Below are 23,719 nucleotides of genomic sequence, written 5' to 3' on the forward strand. Positions count from 1 at the left end.
TCTAAACCCCTCCAATCAAGAACTTCAAAAATCAGATAATGTACCCAATTTTGCTATATTACTAATCTCTGACTACTATTTCTAATCTTCCTATCCTCTGATATTGATAGTCCTATTTATTCACTATTTCCATGTCACTGTTATTCACATTCATTTTTTATAATTTATTCATAACATAAATCATTGTTTTGCATATATATTCACCGCTATCTTTCTCTCTAATGTCACTATTTTTTGCATTGCAGTAGCACTATTTGGATGCATATCTTCTCACTATTTCCTTACATTGTTTGATCACTATTTTTTCTCTTATACATATATTATTGCTGCTTTTATATGGCACACACATTTTTTCTACCCTTGGCCACCTCACTGCTCTTTGTTGTATGATGGCCGTCATAATATTCTTACTGCATTTCTAGGTCTACTTTGTGTAACCAAGAGCATCATTTCATACAATCACAGATATTGTATCTTCACCAAAAGTGTTGTACCATTATTAACAAAAAATGGTCTTTGACATTAGTGCTTGGACCCCTTAGACAAGATCGTACATTGATGATCATTATATGGTGAATATCCTTCAAATAAAAGTTGTGAATGTATCCAAGGATAGTGAATCACCTTGCAAACACTCTAAATGCCTTTAACAAAAAGGTGAAATTATCTCTCTTTCTACCCCTTATCATATGAGTCATGCTCTCTAATATTTATCATAGTTTTGATCTTCTTCTTCACTAAAATTAATTGCGATCATGCTATTTTAATGTCATTAAATCTACTCATATGGCATTTTGGATGATATACTTGAGTATGACTTTAGTTCCTTCAAATTAGTACTCTTCGTTGTCAAATGGTACTGGCTACAATTTAATCCAAATGATCTTGATAGAACTGTTATTGAACATGATAATGGATTTACAATGGTTAATACAAGGTCATTTGAGCCAGTTGGGGATGAGCCCTATGTTCTTCCAAGCCAATGTGAGCAGGTATTTTACTCAGAGATTCCACATAAACCGGGTTGGTCATTTGTTGTTAGACATGAACTGAGAGGAAGGCCAATAAAGTATAATGCGATGGAAGAAGAAGATACCGAAGAAGTAGAAGATGATGTAGATGCTGCTACTGATGATGATGTTGATGTTGATGATGATGATGTTGATGATGACGATGATGATGATGAGGAGGAGGAGGAGGATGATGATAATGATGATGATGATGATGACGAGGATGATGATGATGAAATTTAGAGGTATGCCATCAATCCTTAATCTATTTAATATTCATTTCTTGATAGAAATATATTTTTCTTATATGGTTACATAGTTTATTCATTATCTATTTAAAAGCTACAAGTTTCAACTAGAAATAGAATACTGCTAATCTAAATTAACTATTAATCTAAATTAATTAAATAAAACTATTTAAAACACATATTGATGCATGAATGTATTGAGCCTTATTTTCTTTCAGGTCAAAAGCATTTGTAAGTGTTTAGTTTAGAAAAGGGAATTCAATAAATATCTATAAAAGGGAGCTGTACCTAGAATAAAATTCATAGGGAAAACATAATATAAGTGCTTAGCCCTTCACTACGCCTACTTCCCTAGTAGGCTTATAATGTGAGCCTGATTTAAGTGTTATATTGTGTACCTTTTAATGTTTTTAATTTTTATGTGATGCTTATGATGGATGTGATTATGATTATGATGTGATTATGGTCATGATAATTGAATTACATTTGTAGGAAACTGAACCCCTTTTAGGAGAATCTCGCATAGTCTCATGGATCAACACGTATAAGTCAATACTCCTTATAGATAACTAGTCTATTTAATACACTTATCAATAGTAAGATTGATGTCTTCTAAGATCTCTCCCATTTGCAAGTACCAGAGAATAGGTATTTGTTAGAAGTGTCTTCCTCGAGTAAGGGAAATATAGGAATAGAAGAGGAAAGTGAGACATGCAATTTATCTAGAACAGGGAGATTAACTAGAGGTCAAAGGACTAGAAGGAAATTCAATAAATGCATGAAATTTTTCCTTTCTCAAGGGGGATCATGTTCTTATGATGATGAGATGGAAGGCGACATCGAGGTGCCCTTCAGGTACCAACATCTATAGAAACATTGGGTACCCAAGGAACTTCCTCCAATAAACACTAATTTTTGTGTTAACGAGAGGATATATCACATAGCACTATCATCATTACATGGTTTGGGTCTATTTTCTATGGACGGAATTAAGGTGTCTTACAACAAAGTTTCTAAATTGATGGAGTATGTTGGACTATGTTACGATTACAAAAGTTGGATGCATATTGTTCAATATAAAAAAAGTATGCATAGGTATGCCCTCTCGAAAAATTATATACAACAACAAGACAATAATCAAAGTAAAAGTATGGCTATATATTGATGGAAGGCCAAAAGAAATAGGGAGTATTGTGGGTTTCATAAATAGTACACGACCTGGGTCAAATATAAAGCAACCCAATTGCATATTTGAGGTGCACGAGGGAAATCGTGTATTCATTTGTGCGATAAAATCAATACGTGCAGGGGGAGAGCTTCTTATTGATTACAATTTGAACCACATAGATACAAACAAGGCTACTATCATGGGGGTGGTAAATACTATTAAACCAACTTCTAATCAATGACTCCAACATACCATTTAGTCAATAAATTTTTGGCTAAAATTTTTATACTTGATCTTTGACACAGGGCCACAATATGGAGCAACCGCTCAGAGGGGATGCTGGCGATGTTCCTAGCTCATCTACACATGACGAGGTAAAGCTCATTGTACTTGTGCAAACTAGATAGAAGAAAAATGTTATTTTTTTAATGTTGTTTTCTTCATTTTTTTTGAGTAATTTTGATAATACTAATACTATTGTTGTCACAGAGGGCCAGTGGTCGGAGGGAGGGAAAGGAACCTACAGTCCCTCAGTAGCACACCCCTGAGGAGGACCCTTTTTATATTGATTTAGCAGAGACCAATGACCCAATCGGTTCAATTAAAAAGTTGCTAAAGAAAATTCGCAAAGAAGTTATACGTTTGGCAACCATTAAGCCTACTACTCAGGAAATAAAAGATAGGGCATCTGAATTGTTGCACACCTCTGAAACCTTAAAAGTAAGTATTAATGAAATTTTTAATTATAACAAGAGTTCAATAATGGTTTTTATGTTATGCTCTTTTATGGCATTAATTAAAATATGGATGTGTTGTCTTTACAGAGTTTTTTGTGTGATTTCGAGCCCCATTCCCATGATGAGGGTGTTGCAGGTGGTTTAGGTAGATTGCATGTTCCATTCCCCACTTGTGTTTTCCACTGAATATATATAGGAATTATCATAATCATTGACAATACATGCTCGAACAATCCTTTTTTTTAATGCTCTAACAATCTTGTCCATGCTAGTCCACACGTTCTATATTTATGCATGCTCTAAAAAATTTACTCTTCAGCTTTAGATCCTATAACAAAATCGCCTCCATCCAAGACAACCACAAATCTCTTTTTGACTGCTGAGTCGACAACATGCAGCTTATAGGCATCAACTGTTGCACCATCTACTGGTACACAAATCCCTCTTTTTCTCTCTTTTTTTATGTGTTTAAGTGTTATGTGTCTATACTTTGTGACAAAGACTCATGAAACTTATGAAACTTTTTGCAATAGGAGCTGCAGCATCATTTCCTAAATGTTCCTATGTTCCTAGTACAGGAACGATGAAGGATGTCATATTGATCGTTAGCGACGATGATGAAGGCATTCCATTAAAAGTAGCCAAAGTTCTAGGTACTTTAAAGTTATTATTCTATAGTGATATAATAGTAATTTAGTTTTTGATCACTCTTCATCAACTACTTATCCCATGATTGTTTTGTAGGGAATGATGTTTTTTGGAAAAAACTTGGTGATGAGTGTTTGCAAATATTCTGGCCCACCATGCCTACCTAGTGGAACATCGTATCCTAACTAAAACCCCAAACCACTATTTTTATTTCATATCATTGCTAGAATAGTTTTTCTTTTCATCCATTTCTTGAACTATATTAAAGGTAGCTTCACTTCATTTATGAGTCTAACATGTTTTTTTTTTTACTTAAAAGGTGGAATAACCAAGATAAAAAGTTGAAGGATGATCTTATAGAGAGCATGACCCAACTCTTTGGACCTCATGCATTTGAGAGAAACAAGCTCCTTGAAAAAGCTGGTTTATGTTTGAAGTATATTAGGGACTAGTACAGAAAAAATTTACGAGATAACCCTAGGTACGAGCGTCTGCCCTATGTTCCTGAGGTTGAGAGGCAGGCTCTGATTTTGGATGGAAAGTATAAAGCTGACAAGAAAAATGCAATTACACTAGTAGAGAGTACACCAAGGTATGTGATATTGTTGAGAATGTAATTATGTACTAATTAACCTCTATATTTATACTATCTAACATATTTCAAACTTTTCATAGATTGCCTGAGACATCAAAGGCAACAAAGGCATGACTAGAAAAGCACGAGACACACAAGCTTGGCTCTGGTGGTTTTTTGAAACTTCAAGCATGAGTTGTAAGTATTAGTAAATGAAAAATTGTATCAAATTTTTCATATATTGTGATGGGAAATGCTAGGATAGACTAGCTTGTCTATGCTCTTGATCCTCAACTTTTGCAACTTTTGTATTTCCTTTTGATATTTTAACTATCCTCCATTAGTTGATGAAACAATGCAAGTAAAATTCACCATACCATGCAAAAATGCAAGGCTTAGAGTTCAAGAGATGCCTCACAGAAGAGGATAAGAGAATTGGCTTCCAACAAGGCTATAGAGCCGTGACTAAATTGCTACAAGCTGAAATCAATGTGGAAGGTTCTAATAATGATGCATTTGAGCCATAGGTAAATAAGCTAAATGAAATTTATTTCAAATTGAATACTTCACCAATTAGTTTATTTGATGTAAAGTTCTAATATAAAGTGAGTATATCTATTTTAAGCAAGCAATAATAACAATGTGTAGGATGTTGGAATGCAGCCTAACAATCCTTCTACATAATCTATGAATATTGAAGGTTCGCATGATGTGCATCCTAGTGGTGGAGGTATACATTTTCTATTAAATTTTTTATATGTAATTGTAATTGGTGTTTGGATTAACATAACATTTTGTATAGCAATTGTAGAGGATCGAGGGGTCGATGTTCATGAGCGTGTTGACATTGAGTCCAGACAAAATGATGTGGTCAGATCAGGTAAAGAGCACCACAGTTATGTTATTTAAAATAATTAAATACTTGTAACAATTATAATAAATTATTTTTAATTTAACTCTTTTATTTGTTATTGCAAAGGACCCCCCTTTGCAACAGCATAGGAATTTGAGATCATCAAGAATAGAGTAAAGAACAACTGATGAGGGGGAAATTGATGATGACATTGATGTTCCTCTTAGAGCTTACATAGAAAAATGAGATAGAAAGATAAAAAAGAAATGATTGTCATCTACATACCTTAATTGATAATGACTAAATTTTATGTCTCAATGAATTTAATTATGTGCTAATGAATGTTCATGAATTATGTGTTAATGCAAAATATTGATGAATGTTTCATGTTTATGAATCTAATGTGTTAATGAATTTTATCATGTGATATTGATTGAATGTTACATTTTATTAATGGTTGAAAGAATGAATGAATGTTAGATGTTAATGAGGAATGTAGAGTGATGTTAGGGGGAGGGGGGTGGGGCCAAATGAGCTTCCACCTTCATGTGGTTGGCCCTGTTTAGTAGAGAATATTAAACTATTCTCGAAACAAAGTGAAGCTCAATAAGATACTAAATATTTCTCTATATTTCACAAAGTTGGCAAAATGTAGGGTATTGCCAAGAATAGGAAAATTGGCACAAATAGGGAGTCAATATGATGTAAGGGGTCATTTGAAGTCCTAGGGTGTCCTAGGAAGAGTTATGGGTGGATGGTAGTTTTTACATGATGTAATAGGCTATTAAAGCCCCTAAATGATGTAAAATGCACTCAAAGTGCCAGATCTTGTAAAATTGCCAACATTGGCAACAAAAGCCAACTTAGGCTTGAATGGGGTTAGTTAAGGTTATAGGTGTGTGAAGAGTTTTTTAAAAGGTCTTTTAGAGTCATTTAGGAATGAAATTATAGTTGTCATAAGTCTTTAGCCGAGAAAAGGTCACAAAAGATAATCAAAGGTAATGATGTTAAAAAAGTTACAAAAACTGTCTATTTGCTGTCATAAGATAGTTAGAAGAGCAGTTGGCATCCAAGGGGGCTTTAGTTCAGTTTTATGAGTTAGTTAGATGGGAAAACATTTAGAAAAGAAATGTCTTTAGAAGACACAAGGGCAGAAGTTGAAGAGAGGTGTATGTAACAAGAAAATAAATAAATCAAAGAAATCTGCTATTCACTGTCACAGTGATAGTTTCCTAATTGCAAGATTTGACTTGGTAATCCAATAAAGTTCTTTATATTCAAGATTTATTGTTGTTGCTCCTTAAAAAGATTATCATGATTTGTTAACTCTTGGCAAGGACTTTGTAAGTTTTTTTTTTTTTAAAACTATCTTTGAAATCTCTACTATCATAGGGAATGTGACTGATTGTCACAGTTTTGTAGTCATTAATGGAGACAAGCATCTCCCACTTTCTATGAATGGACTATAACTTGTGGGAGAGGCACTTAAGTGTATGAATATGTTTTTTTTTATGATTTTAGTGCAGGAGGATGCAGGTGATAGTGAACAAAGAAAAGAACAGCAAGGTGACTATTGTACCAAACAGTGAAGGTGCATTTGCAAGTTACCACATGGTGAATATGAGCAAATAAATGTTGGAATGGATAAATGTGTGTTGAAAAAAATTTAGGGAGTATGTATAAATGTGTTTGAGCCAATAGAAAGGTTTTATGAGTTGATTTAGGGTCTTTTCTAGGAAGCCCTATGCTAGAAACCCTTAAAGGGAGGGTTTGATGAAAAGGTGTCTAGAAATGTATGGAGGGTCAAAAAAATTGTGGAATCCTATCATTTATTAGATGCCTTAAGACTGTTTCAAGGTTTGGAGAGTTGGGTGTGTGTGCAAAGCATAGTTGCTTTTTTAGGCAAGGGCTAATTAGGCCTAATTGTTGTAGTGATAGCCATAGAAAGGTGCAACAGTCACAGGTTGAGAAACTGATATTTGCAAGGTTTGAAGAAAACCATAAATGGTATTTGAAAAGGTGACTAAGTCACTAGGTTGTTTGGGGAGTTAGAGAGAAAAGTGCAATTTGTTGTAGGACAGGGCTACTAGACAGGCCTAGAAGGGCTAAAGTAGGAAATGGTGAAAGATGGGTTGTTGGAAGCTGGTGAAGAGTTGAAGCATGGTAGATAGGCCATGATAAGATGGTCTAAGGTGTTAGGTTCAGTGAGAGATGCCAGAGTTTGATTTTGGTATGATGGAGGTGCTAGGTACACTAGGTGACCTAGAAGGAAATTTATACAACTAGAGATTGTGGTAACGAGGTAGGAAGTGAATTTGTGCGTATGGTGTATGGAAGATATCTACTAAGTCAAGGACTTCTTATTGATCCTTGAGTTGAACTCTAGTTCCTTGAGTGGATTCCAAGACATTGTTGAATCCTCGAGTTGAATAGGGTTCCTTAAGGGGATATTAGAAGGCTCTGCATCAATGTAACTTCCAGTCCTCGATTTGAAGATTCTTTAGTTAGTTTGTGTCCACTTTCTTTAAAACTGGTAATAAAACCATTTTTAGAGGAATAAAATTCTTACATGGATCTATCGATAAGAACTCTTTTAAAACTGTGGAAAGAACACAAGAAGCTATAGTTTCTGTTGACTCATATGTGCTATGTGCATCATGAAGTTAAAAATTGCAATGTTGTACAAAGAAGCTTCTCAAATATGGAATATTTACATAGAGGTATGAAAATTACTTAAAAGTTAAAGACATTTAGGTGGCCAATGTCACATAAATTGCATTGTCTCGTATGAATATATTCATTAAATTGTACCACCCTCTCTTATATCTTGTCTCTTATAAGGCTGAATTGGCCATGTGTGAGGATGGTTTCAACATATGTGTTTTGACAAGTTTTTTGATGGAATTACATGGACAGGGTGATCCCACATTACAAAATCCAGTACTTTATGACAATGGGGTGACTTACATGTTCATTCAACATAACAATATCTACCTTATGGCAGCATCAAGACAGAACTCTAATGTAGCTAGCTTACTATTATTTTTACATCAAGTTGTGGATGTAAGTTCAACAATCTACACTTCTTATTCACAATTTATTTCTTGTCCAAGGCTCTATTTTCAATTATTAAATGGAACACTACATTTAGGGAACTTATTGAACCTATAGAGCCAAGGATTCTAGTGTATGCATATAATTCTTTTATTTGTAGCTATTGCATGCATATTTAGGTGTTATTACAGTAATCAAGAATTGTTAATGTTCCTCTTTGTTTTTTGCTATGATTAGTGTGTTGCAATAATTGATTCACATGTCAACTTTAGGCTTAGTTTTGGATTGTCATGTGTGTTATTTTTGCATGTATTCAAGTACTATTTTGAAGAGCTAGAAGAAGAGTCTTTGAGAGACAATTTTTTCATTGTTGTGAGTGTACACATCTATTTTTAATCTAATCCACAGAGGGTCGAGGGTTCAGAACTCCTTGTAATGAACTATTTGAGAATATTTTATCACGAACTTAAAATTTAAAATATGTGTATACCATTTCACCACTTTTATTTCCCATTGTGCAGTATGAACTACTAGATGAAATAATGGATTTCAGGTACCCTCAATATATAGAGGCAAATATTCTTACTAAATTCATCAAAATGGATGATTACAGGATGGAAGTCACTCAGCGACCTCCAATGTCTATTACAAATGCAGTTTCCTAGTGAAGTGAAGGAATACAATACAAAAAAAATGAGGTTGAAGGCTAATCCAGATTTAACTTTGTGCTTTTCTTGAATATTGCAATTGATATTTGACTAATTTTGTGCTTTTAATTTGTTATTAAAGGTCTTTTTGGATGTAGTAGAAAGTGTAAATATTCTTGTGAGTAGCAATGGGCAAATAGTGCGATCTAATGTGGTTGGAGCGCTGAAGATGAGAGTGTACTTGAGGTAGTTTTTTCCTACCCCATGCATAATCTTATTATTGAGTTCTTTTAGAAATAAAACTAATAGACTATAGATAGGAAACATGGAACTGTTTCCCATAATCTCTACTAAGTTGAAACACTGTAAACTCCAGCTAGGTTCATGGAGAACATTATAATGTTACTGCAAACCTATTTTCTTAAATATGTACCCTACTTGTGGAATACCTTGAAATAGTACAAACCCCATTTTCTAAGCTGAAAGGCCCATGTATGCTTATACATAGCTAAAAAAATAGACATATATTATGAGAACTGGATTGGTGCATGAGAGTTCAGATAATAAACATCTTGTATTTATTTTTATGTGGTAGAATTATGAATTACCATTAGACAAAGAATCTAAAAATTGTCCAACTTTTATAACTACAAATATTATGTTCATATTCATTGTTAAGATTTAATAAATAACAATTTTTTGGTCACGAGACAACCAACTTCGTTGTTGGATACTTTCATTTCAATAGATTACATGCTTCAGCGAGAGTAAAACAAATATAGAAGAATAATGAACAATGGTGGATGATTGAACAGAGTCCAATTTCTTAGAGAGTTTAGAGTGATAGATTAAAAGTCAAATTATAATGACCAAATGTTGAAGTTTAGATTATGCTGCACTAGGTCCCATACCCAGACTAGGTCCAATTCATACAGTTTGTAGGCCTTCCCCAGGTCTGTAATAGATGTATCTGGAATAATTTGGTTAGGACACCCGTGCCCTTGCCATATCAAGGCTGAAGCTGGATTCCCACAGCTAATCTTGGAAATAAAATTGTATGAAAAATTACAAAAAAAGAATAAAATACTAATATGTATATATCTTTAGACGTTTTATATAATTATTGAGTGTTGGAAGTAGTTTGACCACTAATGATTTCTTTTTTATATACATATGCCATAAGTATTAAACCTTTATAACTTTTGATTTAATATTTGGCATTGAATTATTGATTGTGTTTCATGGTTAATTTAGCTTTTTTTGTGCAAAATGTGGCTATTTCTAATTTTTATTTATTTATAATGTACTTTTAGCATGACTACTGAAATGTTACATAGCTAGCTATTAATGACAAGTGTATTTTGATTCACTTTTTTTCAGCGGAATGCCAGAATACAAACTTGGACTCAATGATAGGGTGCTACTAGAAGCTCAAGGAAAAGCATCAAAGGGTAAAGCAATTGATTTGGATGACATCAAGTTTCATCAGTATGCAATCAAGCTCATTTTCTTATTCAATTCCTTAAACTATCAATTTTATCTTATATTAAAGTGCTTGCAAATTCCTTTGATGTTGTACTTGGTCTTTTTTTCCCTTGAAAAGGCATATGTTAATTTCTATTTCTTTTGTCAGGTGCATTAATCTTGCTCATTTTGAAAATGATAGAACTATATCCTTCATACCTCATGATGGGACTTTTGATCTTATGAACTATAGACTTAGCACACAGGTTTGTTCATATATTCAAGAGAATGCAGTTGTTGTCAAATCTTTGAAGTTCTGTTATGAAGGATATCCTTCTAAAGTAGGTTTCATATCATATTTTTTTATTACTTTGCAGGTAAAGCCATTGATATGGGTTGAAGCTCAAGTGGAAAAGCATTCAAGAAGCCAGGTAGAATATTTGGTGAGAGCACGTAGCCAATACAAAGATCGCAGGTTTCAAATTATCTCTCTGGCTTATGTATGCCTATTTTAGATCTGATTTATCTGCTATTTAGATAGATCTTTCTAACATGTTAGCTTTAGGGAATGTTTTAAGTATGACTGATATTTCTATGTATTTTCTAATTTGTCTCATGCTTTTCTTTAACTTTGCAGTACAGCAACAAATGTTGAAATTGAATTGCCAGTACCAGTTGATGCATCTACACCTCATGTATGCACATCAATGGGTACTTCTACATACTCCCCAGAGAGGGATGCTTTGCTTTGGAAAATAAAATCATTTCTTGGTGGAAAGGTATCTTACAGCTTTCATTGGTTTTCTTGTTCAAAGATGGTCAATAGTACCATGGTTCTAGACCCTAATGTTTTAGTTTCTTAATTGACTTATTATGTGGGTTTTGATTCATGAATACATATTGAGGGTTGAATTTAGCCTTTCTAGCATAACTATTGAAGAAGCAACCCCAGAAAAGTGGGTGCCTATTCGTGTCAAATTTGAGATACCATATTTTGATATATCAGGAATTCAGGTCATTTCTTAACTTTAGTTTGCAAATGTAGATTATTGCTTTTGCAAGTATCATTAGCTCATTAGCATGATTTATAACTTATTTGAAATTTGAGTCATTTCAGGTCGTTTTGGACTGACTCCATAAAAGTCATCACAGTGTTGGACCCTTTTGTGTGTTCACTTCTATATTTCTGATGAGAACAAGCTCATTGCTTATATTTATATTAGCCTCAGTGAAAATCATTATGCTTTTTAAATATTTAGCTCCACAAGTAAATTGATGTATTGAATAAATGGTTGAGAATTTACATTTTGTTCATTTAGATTTAGGCTACTACTTTATAACAACTTTCTTTTGTTGCAATTCTTTACTACACGTCGGGTATCTGAAAATCATTGAAAAGAGTGGATATCAAGCATTGCCATGGGTGAGGTACATCAGAATAGTAGGTGAATATGAACTAAGAATGATCTAGACTAGTGATAACTAATAAATGTTGTAAAAAAGAGAGAATGTGGTATTTGATCATTCTGATGGCTTATTAAGTTGTTTTTAGTTTCTAAATGAAGGATCAAATAAAAGGATGTTATTTGACTATCCGCCTAATAGCTGTGTCCTGTTAAAATCATTCAAGTAATGTTAATTAAATAAAAAATGATGAGATCAATACACACATCTCAAAAAATTATGATGCTACTTTACTAGCATTAATATCTAGAGATATTTTTGATCCAATTACATATATCAATGTATTCAATCTAATGCCACATCATTGCAATCTTTTTTCATAATATTTGTTTTCATTGAACCTTCCCAATTTTATTGGCTTTTTCTTCCATGGTTTCACTACTATATTTGTATTTGTATGATCAGTTTCACTACATGATATTGTAGTGCACAAAATATATATTGCACATTCCTAGTCCACTATATCCGAAAAAGTGTGTGCATGTTCAAGAGATTGTTTCTATCATACTTTATCCTTATAAGAAAGCTTTTGAAAAGAGAAATGTCAGGAATCAATTTTAGCAAAAATTTTAGTACTCAATGATTTAAGCAACATAAGTATGACATATTAAGGCCTGAGAAGGAGTGAGGCAAAGGGAGGAGACAAGGGAGGTGAAGCTTCCAGCTACGTCATTCTCAACTACCTCCAACATCAAACAAAATCAGACCTCTTAAACCCTGTGTAACTTCATTTGGTCACATCTTATATTTGAGCAAGATGGTGTCTTATTGGTGCTCCCTCAATTATTTCATGAGATATTATTATCAGGCCATCCAATCGGCTATAGGACAAAGATGATTCTTGAACAATCAAATTAGCAATACGATCAATCTGTATTGCATTTGGACACTTGGTTTGAGGTTCATCTCATCGATTCCCATTCATCACAAGATCTTTATTTGATTATACCTCAATAGAAAAATTGAGATTTCCCGAGCCCCAAGTCCAAATCATGCAGGCTTCAATCTCCACATATCATAAAGCCTGTATATAGAGTTGAGCATTCTCACACCATCTAAGAGCTAATACAAGTGAAGCTTCCATCTACAGGATGCTCAACTCTATATACAGGCTTTATGATATGTGGAGATTGAAGCCTGCACAATTTGGACTTGGCGCTCAGGAAATCTCAATGTTTTCTATCGAGGTCTAATCAAATAAAGATCCTATGATGAATGGGAATCGATGAGATGAACCTCAAACCAAGTGTCCAAATGCAATGCAGATCGACCATATTGCTAATTTGATTGTTTAGGAATCATCTTTTTCCTATAGCCGATTGGATGGCTCAATAATAATATCTCATGAAAAAATCAAGGGAACACCAATAAGACACCATCCTGCTCAAATATAAGATGTGACCAAATGTAGTTACGCAGGGTTTAAGAGGTTTGATTTTGTTTGATGTAGTTGGAAGCCAACAAATTTTTTTAATGTTTTACTCTGCCACTGTTGCAATTGCGACTGGAGATTAGTAATGGCGATGCCATGTTCCATAGCATCTCGTCGCAATTGCGACACAAAAAAGATGAATTGACAGGCTTGCTGTGAAGGTGACACCCCCTTCCGTCACAATTCAATTGTCTCCATTGCAATTGTGAGACAAAAAGGAATTATTGTGACAGGGTCTTTGTTGGAGTCACTACAGGTGGTCACCCCAACTGCCATCACAAAAACCTTGGAGGCATCACTATTGCAACGAATACCCCACAAGTTGTGACAAGGTTGGTGTCACAAGAAAGTGGTTGGATTGCGACGACTATGCATCGTAATTGTGAGGAAATAGGGTAGACATCATATTTTGGGACAAAAAAATAGTGACGTCTATTACTGTCATAGTGGCAACACATAGCTATCATAATTGTGACACATAGCCATCGCAAATTGATGCCAAATGTATTAGTGAAAAATGGTCAAGTCCAAAACATGTCACAACATGATAACATCAAGAATAAATCAACACTTCAGTCCCATCATGACGACTGAAAAGTAGTCCAAGTATAATTGATCGATGACTCTAAAATGATTAGTTCAAATGTCTCATACACATACATCTCAGCTTCACACATGAAGACTGAAAAACAATAACAAGCAATAAATACAAACATCTCATAGAGCATACCATCGCATTACCATGGTTGGGTTTTAAAAGAATCCAGACCAAATAACATCAACATGCCATCACATTCGCATAACTCCCAAGCCTCTGGTAAACATCCTAACTGGTCAATAGTCTAGGACCACCCAAACCCCAAACATGGATAGCATAAAGAACAAGATACAAACACATTTTAGTTTTCTTTTGCAATCATATGGTTAAACCAAATATTAGGTTTCAGTTTTCATTTTCAAGTACATTTCAAGTATGTAAGATTCTTCGTTTAATCTCCAAGTCAACCCATTTATCTTTTTGAATAAAACATAGAATTATCCCTCCATTATTTTAAAACAATTTTCTAAAATAATCATAAGATAATTATTTACTTATTTAAATCATTGAACTAGTTCCCATTGACTTTTAGATCAAATCATTCGCATTATTTCACTAAAAATCAATGTTACTAATAATTTCAAGATGTGTCTCCCACTATTCAAATAATAAAAATAATACTTATCAACTTTCAAATAATTAGTTTACAATTTCGTTAAAACACTTCAAGGACACTCATTTATTTGAAATAATCTTCATTGATTTTAAGTAAAATCAATCTTATTAATAATTTGATTATTTAATTCCACTTATTAATATCTCTTTTCTTTTAATTTTCCTTCATTTAAAAATCCATTTACTTAAATTGACTAATAATTAATTACACTTCTTCTACTATTAACTAATCTTAATTAAATTTGATTTAATTAGATTAGATAATAAATCATATAAAACTAATGCATATTAATAAGATTCTACTTTTATTCGAACCCAAACCCGAATCAATTTCCAAATGTTGATTATAAATGTCTTAGATCTATGTTGGTTTAGTTTTTAATTCATTCCATGCTTTGATAGATTATTTTTGTGAAGTTTAAGCACAAAGAACTCCTAGTTATGGGAAATGGAAGAATGACTGTCATTGAATAAAACAGTCCAAGTATAGGGGCCATATCTCCCTAATGAACCATTGGATCGAGCCGAATTTGAAATATGTTGGAGAGGATCAAGTTATGCCAAGGCTGACTAGAGCGTTCGAATAAATTTGGTCTAGATAAAATGTTATGAATGTATGAGTTTGGGTCTATGTAAGGGGCAGTGACAAGGTAGTTTGTGATGAATTTTCTTTATAAATAAAACTAGGGTTTCCTAATGTTTCTTTGCAACCAAATAAAAATTAACATACGTATCTAGATTCCAATTTCAAGATTGAAGATTCATTCATGGAGTATATTCAGACACATGTAATAGACACGATGAAGACAGGAAGAGAAAGAATGCAAATGGAATATGTGAAAATCACGAGCGCACCTAGATAATGATGTTAATTTTCTATGCCTCAGAAGTCCATAGAAAAATTCCTTCCTTCTCCAACATTCACCATTCCTTCAAGAATCAAACCAACGGAAACTCCCAAGTGACTAGAATTGCTTGTAGAAGCATATGAGCATGTAGAAGCATATGAACTTCTTGAATGCATGTAAGCTTGTCCATACACACTAGGAGAGCCTCTATATAAAGGCCTCTAAGATGCATCTAGAATGTGTCTAGAAAGAACTAGGAGATAAGCATGACAAATAAGCACATAACTTCCACGATAAGAAGATAAACATGATGAGGTGTGTAGAATGTTGTAGACACCATGTGCTCAAATAATATGCTAACTCCTAAGTGTAGACAACATGTGCATAATTAGAGTGCAAACTCTTGTGTTGTCAACATGACAACTTCCAAGAGCTCGCATACTCCTATGTAGATGAATAATGCATATTAATTTATTTAATATTTACTTGACTATTTTTAAATTAATTTATTAATTTTAAATCTCATGCACTCACTTTATTAAATCCACTTGTTTTATCTTAATATATTTTAATCACATGCACACATCACGTGATCTAGAATCTTTTAATAGTTTTAATATCTTTTCCACTTTTAAATTTATTTTTGAAACTCAATTGCTAGAATAGATAATAATATTATTTAGCATTTATTAAAAATGAACTCTAAATATATTATTATTAAAATAAATATTGTCACGTTCCAAATTTAAACTTATAACTTTCATCTCCAAATTTAATTATTTTATTTAATTAATTTTCCAATTAATAAAATAAAATAAATATTAAAATATCATATTAGTTTTCCATTAAATTAAACGATTAGTTAAATCTTTTAATTAGGCTTAATTAATAGAAAATACACCAAAGACTCATAAAATAAAATACGAAAAACCCATTATAGAAAAACACATACAAAATCAAACCAAAAGGGTTAATATCATGAATTATGTCATCCAACGCATTCAGAGGGTACTCAACTCAAATACTTGTCCTAATTTCCACTTAGGACAAATGGCTTAAAGGTTTGGGATTTGGACTTGAGAATTTATCTCCCCTCTCTTACCATTGAGCTAATGTGATAGGGTATGCTCATCCTAGCAATTTAGGAAATTCGATGCCCAGTACCTGCAACTTGCATAAAATCCACACATGTACAAGTACAATATATACTAAGCTAAATAGGCAATGGCAGGAAGAGGTGCATCGTGTAGATCTCTACTAGCAGGTGACTATGACTCCCTTCCTTAACCACATCAGAAATGCCATACAGAAAGAAAAAAAACATGCACACCATACACATGCAAGTATGGGGTAAGTATCCATAAGAAAAGACATATGATAATAAATCAACTAACTAATCACCATCAACAACTACAAACACTGAAATAATCATCATACATACATGAACTATAAAGTGCCAAGTAATCTCATCATATAATAAACTAAATCTGAAACAATATCTGATAATCTTAAAACAATGCCATTATTAATCATCAACATAAAACTAGCCCTAAAAGAGTTCAACAATGATAGCAAAAATGCTAACTAGGGCAGGCACTACACAACTGGCAGCTAACTATTGGTGCATTTCTTCTTCTTAAAAATTGTTGGCACACCTTTGAGAAAAGCACATAGACGCACTTGTGCACCTTGGTGATAGGACCCAAAAATCTAAAAAAATCTTCCAAGTGCTAAAACTTGATTTCTAGCATCTAGGTTTTCTTCCCCTTTATACCAAAATGATGTGTGGATGTTTCCCTTTGAACTTTTGGATAACAAAGGTAATTTATTGAGGAGATAATAATTCTAGAGATTCATAATTTTCCCTAACTTCTTGGTGAAAATCATGAAGTGTAACTTCTTGGGCATTCCCTGGAACTTGAAAATCATGGGTTTCAGTGTGATCTTAACTAGTGTAGAAGACAAGGAAGTCATGCTAATGTTCAAGACCTTGGGGGCCTTTGGATGTTTTAGATATTCCAATCTACACATCTTTAGAGATAATTATTCACCAAATCTTCAAATTACACACCTGCACTCTTGCACACCTGTGCACCTTCAGGGAATTGTGCAAGGTGCTCAATTCACCAAAAAATTAAAGTTCACAGTTTTGAAAATAATTTCTATTTTTTTCTTAGATGAGGCCTAGGAGCACTTTACTGTACTTATTTTGGATATTTTTGATGATTTATCCCTTCTTTATAGCCCAACATTGTCATATACTTGAACTCCTTCTGCTTCTTCTATCTGAAATCTCAAAGCACCTATTTTGAAAATGCACATGCAATACCATAGATATATTTTGTGCTATGGATAATGAGGATGTCATTTTATCTAAACAAAGAAGAAAAAATAGTCATCATATGTTGAAAGATCCAAAAAAGGACTCTACAAGACTTAGACTAACAAAAAATTGTGTCAAAACTAGTCAAACTACCCAAAAGTGAAATTTCCCCCCAATAGCCAATTTTGCGCACTAGCACACCTAGCACACTTGTATAGGGTGCACTAGTGCTCACCTTGTTTTCCTCTTAAGTGGCTAAGTGTGCAATCTTGAACTAGCACACATGTGCACCTTGAATAGGTGTGCATCAATGCATTTGTGTAAGAGAGGTGGGAAGCCTTGTGCACACCTCCATAGTTGTGTGCCTATGAAGGTGCACACCTCTGAGGGTGTAAACATGCACATGTGCTCTCAGAGTAGGGTGAAGTGTACTTGTGTACACTTGGTACACATGTACATGTGCACTTCATGCATTATGAAGTCTTTCATTGATATTTTATTTTCTCTGACTGCCTAATTGTTCTACGTTAGAGACTAGGGTTTTACCTAGACCCTTGGGAGGTCCAAAATGACTGAGGCTTCAAACAAGATGCCTCATAGGGAATTTTGAAACTAGGGGGTCCCCATTTTGTGACTCAAAATGTGGAACCCCTAGTGAGACCACAAAAAAACCTAATTAAGCATGGTCAAACTTTGGACCAACTATGGTCAAAATTTTGACCAACTCACTGACAAGGGCATTGCCATGGGTTTGGCTTCTCGGTTGGATGTGGTAGGCTTTTCGACCAACATTGGGGTAAGTTTTGATGACCATAATAATCAAATGTAAATATTTATTTCTAAACCTTAACCAAGGCTACTCAAACTTCCAACCACACTTTGTCACAATTTTGACCAAATAATTGACCATGATACTATCATGGGTTTGGCATCATGATCAGATCGGCCACATTTTTTGACCAACAATGGTCAAATTTTTTATGACCACAATGGCCAAATGTATAAGCCAACTTTGACCAAGACTTGCATGAAAAGTTTTACCTAAATAATAATTCGTTGAAATTTTGATGGGAAAAATACCAACAAGGCCATTTGTGGATCATTCAACCAATTTGGGTAGAAATTTTGACTATATTTTGTTGAAAAATAGAGGTCAATTATACTAGTGACCAATTCTTATATTCTATAACTCAAGTACTATAAACATAGCTAAAAATAATGTGATGTGTACTAAGACCAAGCATATTTCTATCAATTGTCATTACTTGAGAGAGTTGGTACATGAAAAAGAAGTGAGATTGGAGTATGTGAATACAAAGGAAAAAATTATTGATATATTCACAAAATGTTTACCTAAGGAAGAACATGAATATCTAAGAGGTAAACAAGGGGTAATTCCCCTACATTAGGCCACATGGGCTAGGATAGAGCTCTACATCAAAACTTTTGATCAAAATATATTACAAGTTGATGCAGAAGGTCACACTTTATGACCCGCCTAAAGTAGTGAAAGGAGAGAAGCACGAGATGTTGAATTGGTCATAAGCAAGAGGATAGAAGAACCTAGTTTAGAGGGTTGACCAATAGATATCTAAATTTTTGAAAATGTATGAGACAAAGTTATCAATGATGTTGTTGGAGTTTTTTTTACATTGTTGTCAAGGAGGGAGATATTATGTTGTTACCATCAATATATTGTAGAAAGAGGGAGAAATTCATTCATTACCATATGAAGAAGAAAATAGGAAGAGGCATTATAGATAGGGAGATCATGGTAATAAGAATAGAAGGAGAGAATGATAGATGTATTTCCATTTAGAGAATGTAGATGATGTATATAAAATAGGAAGGCTATGTTCTAATATGACAGAGGGAGCTATTTGAAGATGTTAATAGAGATGTTGGATATCAAAGTTGCATGAATGAAAAATAGAATATAACCAAAAGATGATATTAGAGAGATTATTGGATGCTAAAATGAGAATTGGAATGAAACTAAGGACATTAATGAAGATCTCATACTAAACACAGAAGCAGTTGATTGAAGAAAGTCAAGTATTTTGGATTGCATGGTAACTAGAGCTATTTCCATCAATGCAAAAGTGGGAGATTGTAAGAAACTACAATCAGAGAAATTGTTATGTTGTCATTAATGTGAAACCTTATTGGTGAGATTCAGTGATTTTTTTAGTGGTGAATCTTCACCAGGTGGCGATTCCATCTTTTTGGGAAATCACAATTTGGTGAATAAAACCTATAGATGGGGTCAACCACATTGCCAAGATATTAGATAATTTGGGTCCAAATCCTAGGCTAATCACTCATTAGTTTACACATAATTGGTTGCAAATCCTTGTCCAATTGCCAATGAAATTTACATTTAGGCCATAGTTATTTTAAGATTCCCACTAGCCTTTTCCTATTGTTTTCTTATTTACAAATGTTATTTCACCCTTAGAATAAAATAATATTTTCCATGGAGTTTCTCATTGTCTACCATTTTATCGGCACGTGTCTCCAATTACCTTATTTAGCCAACTATTTTATGTTTTGGGCTTTCACATACATGTCCTAATTTCAGGAAGAATTAGAATTTATGTTATAATGTTTTGAATTAGGCTCAAAATAGAGTTGAATCCATTGATCTATCTTACATCAATGGTTCAAATTAATTGCTTTCACCATAAAAATGATAATATGAAAAGTGATGATGACCAAGTTGGTAATAAAAAGGACACATTATTAGTTGAATATTAATGGATTAGCAAACTACAAGTACATTGTACAATGTACACTTGGAATGTGGGCCATGGACCACTTGTTACTCTATAAGTTCACCAAAAAATTAAATAATCTCTCTATAGAAACTGACTTATTAGCGAACTATATTAATATTTTGTGTTATATGAAACAATTAATTCACCTCTTAAATTACAAAAATGTTTGACCAAAAAAAATTCACCTACATTTAAATGCATATCAAAAAAGACTAATTTGCTACAATTATTATTTTTGACACATAAAGGAAAATTTTGACAATAGAAAATAATTTTCTCCCTTGCCTCGAATAAAAAAAAATCATCCTAAATTAGAAAATTTTCCTACACATTTAATATTGAATTCACGATCATTTTACATATTTTTCATGGGAGAGGTTTCTTAAAGTTATCCCTGGTGAGATTTTTTCTACAAGAGTATAGTTCCATATTAGTTGGACCTTGACAAGATAATGTGTTATTTAATCATAACACTTAGTGAAGGAGTTAGTTGTATTGAATCTTAGAAGAGATGACCAATGAAGAATATATACATAGGCTTAACTACAATTCGAGATAGAAGATTAAATAACTTATATTTTAAGTTGAGCTATGCATGTGTTGACCGAGTAAACAATAGAAGCTAAGAAAATTCAGTGTCATCCAAGCACTAGTAAAAGACAGAGTAATAGAAAATTTGGATCTAATATCAGTAAAATGGACCAAGTGAAGTCAATGTAAGCTGAGTGAGGAAAGATAGTATTAACCAAGTAATTGGGTGATGATAGAGTTTGAGAAACATAGTTTTGGCTGAGTGTGAGGATTTATTTGTATGTTAAGGAATCTCAACTCCTAGCTAACATAGTTGAATTCTTAGAATATGGAAAGTGTGTTGAAGATAAGGATTGATGAGTTAGAACATTTAAAGTGAGTAAAACTATGTTTGATCTTTTTTATGCATGGATTCAAAGAGAAGTTTGGAGAATTTTCTAGATGGGAAGGATGGAATGAAAAGATGAAAGGATTCGATGAATTTGAACTAACCCAAAGATCAATAATGGTGTTTAAGAGAAAAAAGGTCAAGCTCCTTATTTAAGGAGGCATAAGGGATAATCTAAAGATGTTTGTAGAGGCTAAGAAGACCTAAAAAGGTTGGAGTAGTGTTGATTCTATTGGTTGGGAAATTTGAGCAGAATGTTGAATAGTGAAGAGTTGAGCTAAAGAGTGATTGCTTGAAGGGTTGCCAAGAAAATCAGTGGTGGAGATGACAATGAAGGCCAATCAATGAGTCAACTATTAATCCATATTTGGTATCTCTATTTGAAAAATGAGTTTTATTTATTAAAGTCAACATGTTGTGACTTTCCAACCATTGTATTTGTTGAAATTCTTTAATGAAAATTGACCTTGATGAGAGCCATTTATGACCCATTTTAAACCATTATATTCACTTCCATATCATGTTTCTATTCCATTTCATCCTATTTTATCATCTTAGGTTGCGTATGTTTAAATATGAATAAGTAATATTATATAGTTTTTGGATAAATTAATGTAATTTATTATTGATTGCTTTTACAAATTATTATTGTTATTTTATGCCTTGGATTGTTATTTTAGTTTATGATCAAAATATTTCTTGCCAAAAATTGCTAGACAAAACTATGAGCAAACAGTTTTCTGTTGTCATTTCTAAGAAATGAGGGTGAATCTTAAAAATATAAGGCATGGGTATGGTCCAAAGTAGGCCCAATTATGTTTCAAAGTAGGCCCAATTATGTTTCTATTCAATAAAATCTATGTTAGAGTAAATAATTATTTATTAATTATTTATTCTATTTACTTAAGTTTACTTAGGTTAATGCATTAGTTAATAGTTGTAGTGATGAGGTGTTGACAACACGGGAGTTTGTTCCCTTCTAGCATGTTCCACCTTTTTGTGGACATATGCTTAGTTGTCAACCTTATCTTCTACCACTTTCTAGCTTGTTCTACAAGCTTCCTTGAGGCCTTTATATTCACTCTCTCTCTCATTGTAAATCTATTCATTCACATAACAATTTCATTTTCCTATTGTGAAATATTTTCTCTTGCTTTGTTTCCTTCAAGCTCTTGCTCCTTCGATTTCTCTTCAGAAAGCTATTTGCATGCAGGTGATAATGGCAAGCTATGGAGTTGGATTTTATCAACTCCTACATGGTATCAAAGTCTCTCTGCTGCTTCTTGGTCTGAAGGATTTTTGAAGCCGTGATTTAGAGACACAAACCCTAGTTTGTTTGTAATTTTTTCTTCAATCAAGAGGAAGAATATTTTTTCAATATTTGGAGAAAAAGGAGAAAGAGGGTTTGAAATTATAGATTTGACATTTTTTGGGCTTTTTTCTTTATTTTTTGGAGATGTGATGGTGGTGAATTAGAAAAAATAACTATAGAGGTGATTTTCAAACAATGATATCTCCCTCATATGGACTCATTTTTTCAAGCAATTTTTTTTGTTTTGGGGTAGAATTTCATGATCTACACAGTAGTGTAGGTGGTTTGAGATCTTTGTTCCTAAATTTTTCTACAACTCATAAATTCTAATTTTTGCCACTATAAATGCTTTGCATGGGCTCATCTAGACACATAATCAGGTTCCATTTTTTTTGAAGGTGCATATTTTTTTTTCTACTTTCTAGATTTGCAATTCGATTATAGGTTCTATGGACAAAAATACTACTCTCAGAAATAGGCCCTAAATTGGCTATTGTAGTCGCACTAAGTATAGAGTGCCCAAATCATACATTAGGGGTGGTTAATTGATCTCTTTTGCATTGTGGCTAGGGGGGAGAGCATTTTCTTTTCTACAATTTACCTCAGAATAGACCCTTCTACTTCCATCTTCTTCTCCCAATGTTGTATCTTTCTATGACTCGGCTAACACCACACAACTATCACACCTAGAAGGCACAAATGATAAGGCTTCTCATGTCAAAAGGCTTATGGTCATGTCTGGATGAGAACCAACCTACTCCAACATCCTCTTTTGATGTTCTTTAGCATAGGAATAAAATGGATGAGGCCATGGGATTGATTGTACTAAACATTTCAGACAATCTACTATTTCACTTGGATGGTTTGACCACTCCACGGGCTTATTGGCTCAAATTTTAGACTTTATTTGGCATAGTGAATGAGTTCTGAGCACTTTAGCTTGATGTAGAGTTGACTTCTTTAACACTTGAAAACTTTCCCATTCAAATATCTACGTACACTTTTGTAGGGATGTGAGAAAACCAAGA

General features: G+C 33.3%; 1 protein-coding gene and 1 pseudogene across 1 annotated transcript; both read left to right on the forward strand.

The window, feature by feature from the left end:
- Window positions 1-8,091: 8,091 nt before the first annotated feature.
- On the forward strand, window positions 8,092-11,874 carry LOC149537528 (AP-1 complex subunit mu-2-like). Its single transcript, XM_089802347.1, is given in 10 exon segments — window positions 8,092-8,299; window positions 8,600-8,664; window positions 8,814-8,990; window positions 9,082-9,185; window positions 10,320-10,427; window positions 10,573-10,669; window positions 10,781-10,878; window positions 11,041-11,182; window positions 11,295-11,421; window positions 11,780-11,874. Coding segments are annotated over 10 exon segments (1,221 nt in total).
- A 37-nt stretch (window positions 11,875-11,911) lies between these two features.
- Window positions 11,912-23,719, forward strand: part of LOC149537529 (lipoamide acyltransferase component of branched-chain alpha-keto acid dehydrogenase complex, mitochondrial pseudogene) — an 83,492-nt pseudogene continuing 71,684 nt past the window's right edge.

This window comes from Cupressus sempervirens, chromosome 9 (genome assembly GCF_028749045.1).
Source record: "Cupressus sempervirens isolate cs-2001-9-10 chromosome 9, ASM2874904v1, whole genome shotgun sequence".
In the NCBI taxonomy this organism is placed as follows: domain Eukaryota; kingdom Viridiplantae; phylum Streptophyta; class Pinopsida; order Cupressales; family Cupressaceae; genus Cupressus; species Cupressus sempervirens.